Source organism: Hyaena hyaena, unplaced genomic scaffold (genome assembly GCF_003009895.1).
Source record: "Hyaena hyaena isolate Hyena2069 unplaced genomic scaffold, ASM300989v1 scaffold_128, whole genome shotgun sequence".
Lineage (NCBI taxonomy): Eukaryota > Metazoa > Chordata > Mammalia > Carnivora > Hyaenidae > Hyaena > Hyaena hyaena.
The window spans coordinates 2,333,687-2,336,858 of NW_024080760.1; the positions used below are offsets into that span (position 1 = coordinate 2,333,687).

The 3,172-nt window shown below is 70.3% G+C and overlaps 1 protein-coding gene across 1 annotated transcript; it reads left to right on the forward strand.

Annotated features, from left to right (window-relative positions):
• Positions 1-957: 957 nt before the first annotated feature.
• Positions 958-2,555, forward strand: ADRB1 (adrenoceptor beta 1). Its single transcript, XM_039237572.1, has one exon. It carries the CDS (start codon positions 1,048-1,050, stop codon positions 2,473-2,475), a length of 1,428 nt encoding a protein of 475 aa, XP_039093503.1. The 5' UTR covers positions 958-1,047; the 3' UTR covers positions 2,476-2,555.
• The last annotated feature ends 617 nt before the right edge of the window (positions 2,556-3,172 follow it).

Here is a 3,172-nt window from a genome sequence, read left to right on the forward strand (position 1 = left end):
CGCGCCCAGACTGCGTTCTTGACAGCTGCGCGGTTTGCTCGGGCAAGGCGGCAAGGCGCTCCGCCGGAAAGTTTTCCTCTAACCACTAACACCCGCCTCCGATCCCCCGAGCTGGCAGGACGCAGGCTGGCTGGGTCCCCTCCTGACGGGGGAAGGGTTTTACGACACCCTCTGCAAGGCTGCCACTCTCTGCAAGGCTGCCGGATCCGCGAAACAACCTGGCAGCCAAACTCCTCCAACCCAGGCGGCCAGACTGTCCGAGGCGCTCCGGCGCTTGGAGAGCGCCGAGGTGCCCTCCCCGCTCGGGCGAACACGCGCGCGGCCCGGCAGGGAACCTGGGCACAGGAGGTGGAGAGGATGCGGGCGGCGCCCGGGCGCCAGGAGGGAGCCGAACGCCGAGGCGGAAAGGGCGCGGGAGGGAGCGGACTGCGGGAGACAGTAGGAGCCGCGGGGGGCGGCGGGGACGGGGGTGGGGGCCGGGCGCCGTAGTGGGGTAAGGGGGGCCCCGGAACCCGCGGGCGCGGGAAGGGGCGCGCCTGCAGGAACCGGCGGGGGCGGGGGCGGCGCTCGTGCCGCGATCTGCCCCGGACACCCCAGAGCGGCTGAACGGCCGGTGGGAGGGGGGTGCGGGAGGTGGGAGGGTGCGGAGGGAGGGGGGGGGAACCCGATGGGGGCGTGCCTTTGCCCGGATTGGCTGCGGGAGCCTGACGCGAGGTCCCGGGGGTTGGCCTGGGGGAGTGGGAGCGGGGTGGGGTGGGTGCTGGGTGCCGGGGCTGCGGGCTCAGCGCGCTCAGAAACATGCTGAGGTCCCGGCGGCTGTTCCAGCAGCGGCAGCGGCTCCAGCAGCAGCGGCGGCGGCGGCGGCGGCGACAGCGCACGGCTCCGGCGGGGAAGGCGCACGGCGCCCATGCCTTCGGCCCCGCGCAGCGGCTGCCCTGACCCGGCCGCGACCTCCCTCCGCGCGCCCCGCCGCCCGGGCCCCTGGGGTGCTCCCCAACCACGGCCCAGCCCCGCCACACCCCCCGCCCCCGGCCTCCGCAGCTCGGCATGGGCGCGGGGGCGCTCGCCCTGGGCGCCTCCGAGCCCTGCAACCTGTCGTCTGCCGCGCCGCTGCCCGACGGCGCGGCCACGGCGGCGCGACTGCTGGTGCCCGCGTCGCCGTCCGCCTCGCCGCTGACCCCGACCAGCGAGGGCCCCGCGCCGCTGTCGCAGCAGTGGACGGCGGGCATAGGCCTGCTGATGGCGGTCATCGTGCTGCTCATCGTGGTGGGCAACGTGCTGGTGATCGCGGCCATCGCCAAGACGCCGCGGCTGCAGACGCTCACCAACCTGTTCATCATGTCCCTGGCCAGCGCCGACCTGGTCATGGGGCTGCTGGTGGTGCCGTTCGGGGCCACCATCGTCATGCGGGGCCGCTGGGAGTACGGCTCCTTCTTCTGCGAGCTCTGGACCTCCGTGGACGTGCTGTGCGTGACGGCCAGCATCGAGACCCTGTGTGTCATCGCCCTGGACCGCTACCTCGCCATCACGTCGCCCTTCCGCTACCAGAGCCTGCTGACGCGCGCGCGGGCGCGGGCCCTGGTGTGCACCGTGTGGGCCATCTCGGCGCTGGTGTCCTTCCTGCCCATCCTCATGCACTGGTGGCGGGCCGAGGGCGACGAGGCGCGCCGCTGCTACAACGACCCCAAGTGCTGCGATTTCGTCACCAACCGGGCCTACGCCATCGCCTCGTCCGTCGTGTCCTTCTACGTGCCCCTGTGCATCATGGCCTTCGTGTACCTGCGGGTGTTCCGCGAGGCCCAGAAGCAGGTGAAGAAGATCGACAGCTGCGAGCGCCGCTTCCTCAGCGGCCCCGCGCGGCCGCCCTCGCCGGCGCCCGCGCCCGCGCCCGGCTCCCCGCGCCCCGCCGCCGCCGCCGCCGCCGCCGCCGCCGCCGCCCCGCTGGCCAACGGGCGCATCAGCAAGCGGCGGCCCTCGCGCCTGGTGGCCCTGCGCGAGCAGAAGGCGCTCAAGACGCTGGGCATCATCATGGGCGTGTTCACGCTCTGCTGGCTGCCCTTCTTCCTGGCCAACGTGGTCAAGGCCTTCCACCGCGACCTGGTGCCCGACCGTCTCTTCGTCTTCTTCAACTGGCTGGGCTACGCCAACTCGGCCTTCAACCCCATCATCTACTGCCGCAGCCCCGACTTCCGCAAGGCCTTCCAGCGCCTGCTCTGCTTCGCGCGCCGGGCCGCCCGCGGGGGCCACGCGGCCGCCGGCGACCTGCCGCGCGCCTCCGGCTGCCTGCCGGGGACCCGGCCGCCGCCGTCGCCGGGGGCCGCCTCGGACGACGACGACGACGACGACGTCGGGGCCGCGCCGCCCGCGCGCCTGCTGGAGCCCTGGGCGCGCTGCAACGGCGGCGCGGCGGCGGACAGCGACTCGAGCCTGGACGAGCCGGGCCGCGCCGCGGGCGCCTCGGAATCCAAGGTGTAGGGCGCGGGGTCGGCGGCCGGCCCCCCGCGCGCCCCGGGAGCGAGACCGCCCAGGCGCCCCGCTGGCTCCCCGGGAGGGGGGCGGGGGGGGGAGAGACAGATCTGTGTTTACTCAAGCCCCAGAGCAGGTGAACTCAAAGCCCGCAAACCTCGTCTGAATCTTCCAAGGCAAACACAAAAGCCACGGACCGTTGCACAGAAAGGAAAGTTCGGGGAGGGTTGGGAGAGTGGCTTGCAGATTTGTCTTGGGTTCTTCTTTCTGTGTGTGCTTCGGCCTTCTTTGGTGTGTGCGTGTGATGCATCTTCGGTTTTTTGGGATTGTCTCCCCCCTCCCCCCCGCCCCCCTTCCAGGTGGTTTTTGACACTTGCTCCGAGGACTGGGTGGTGGAAAGGAGAAGCAATCAATAGAAGTCTATCAACTTGGCTTCCATCCCATTGCCGGGAACGGGAGCAGTCAACCGTAGAGAGAAGGGGGAATGACAGTTGGGAGGACATGTTCCCTTTGCTTTCCAGAGAAATTTCATTTCAGTTCCTGAGTAATGATGTTTCTTGTTCTTAAAGCAAAGGGAAAGGATGGATGCAAAGGAGCGTTTCAAGAAATTTTAAGCTATTCTTGGAACAGGCGTCACCTTGCTTTCTTTTTGTAGGGCGAACCTGCTGTACCCCCGCGCCTCGGTGGTCGGGCTGAGGGTTTCTAC

Bases quoted from the DNA above. Each gene is read 5' to 3' on its own strand.
- ADRB1 (XM_039237572.1), top strand. From the start codon at position 1,048: ATGGGCGCGGGGGCGCTCGCCCTGGGCGCCTCCGAGCCCTGCAACCTG.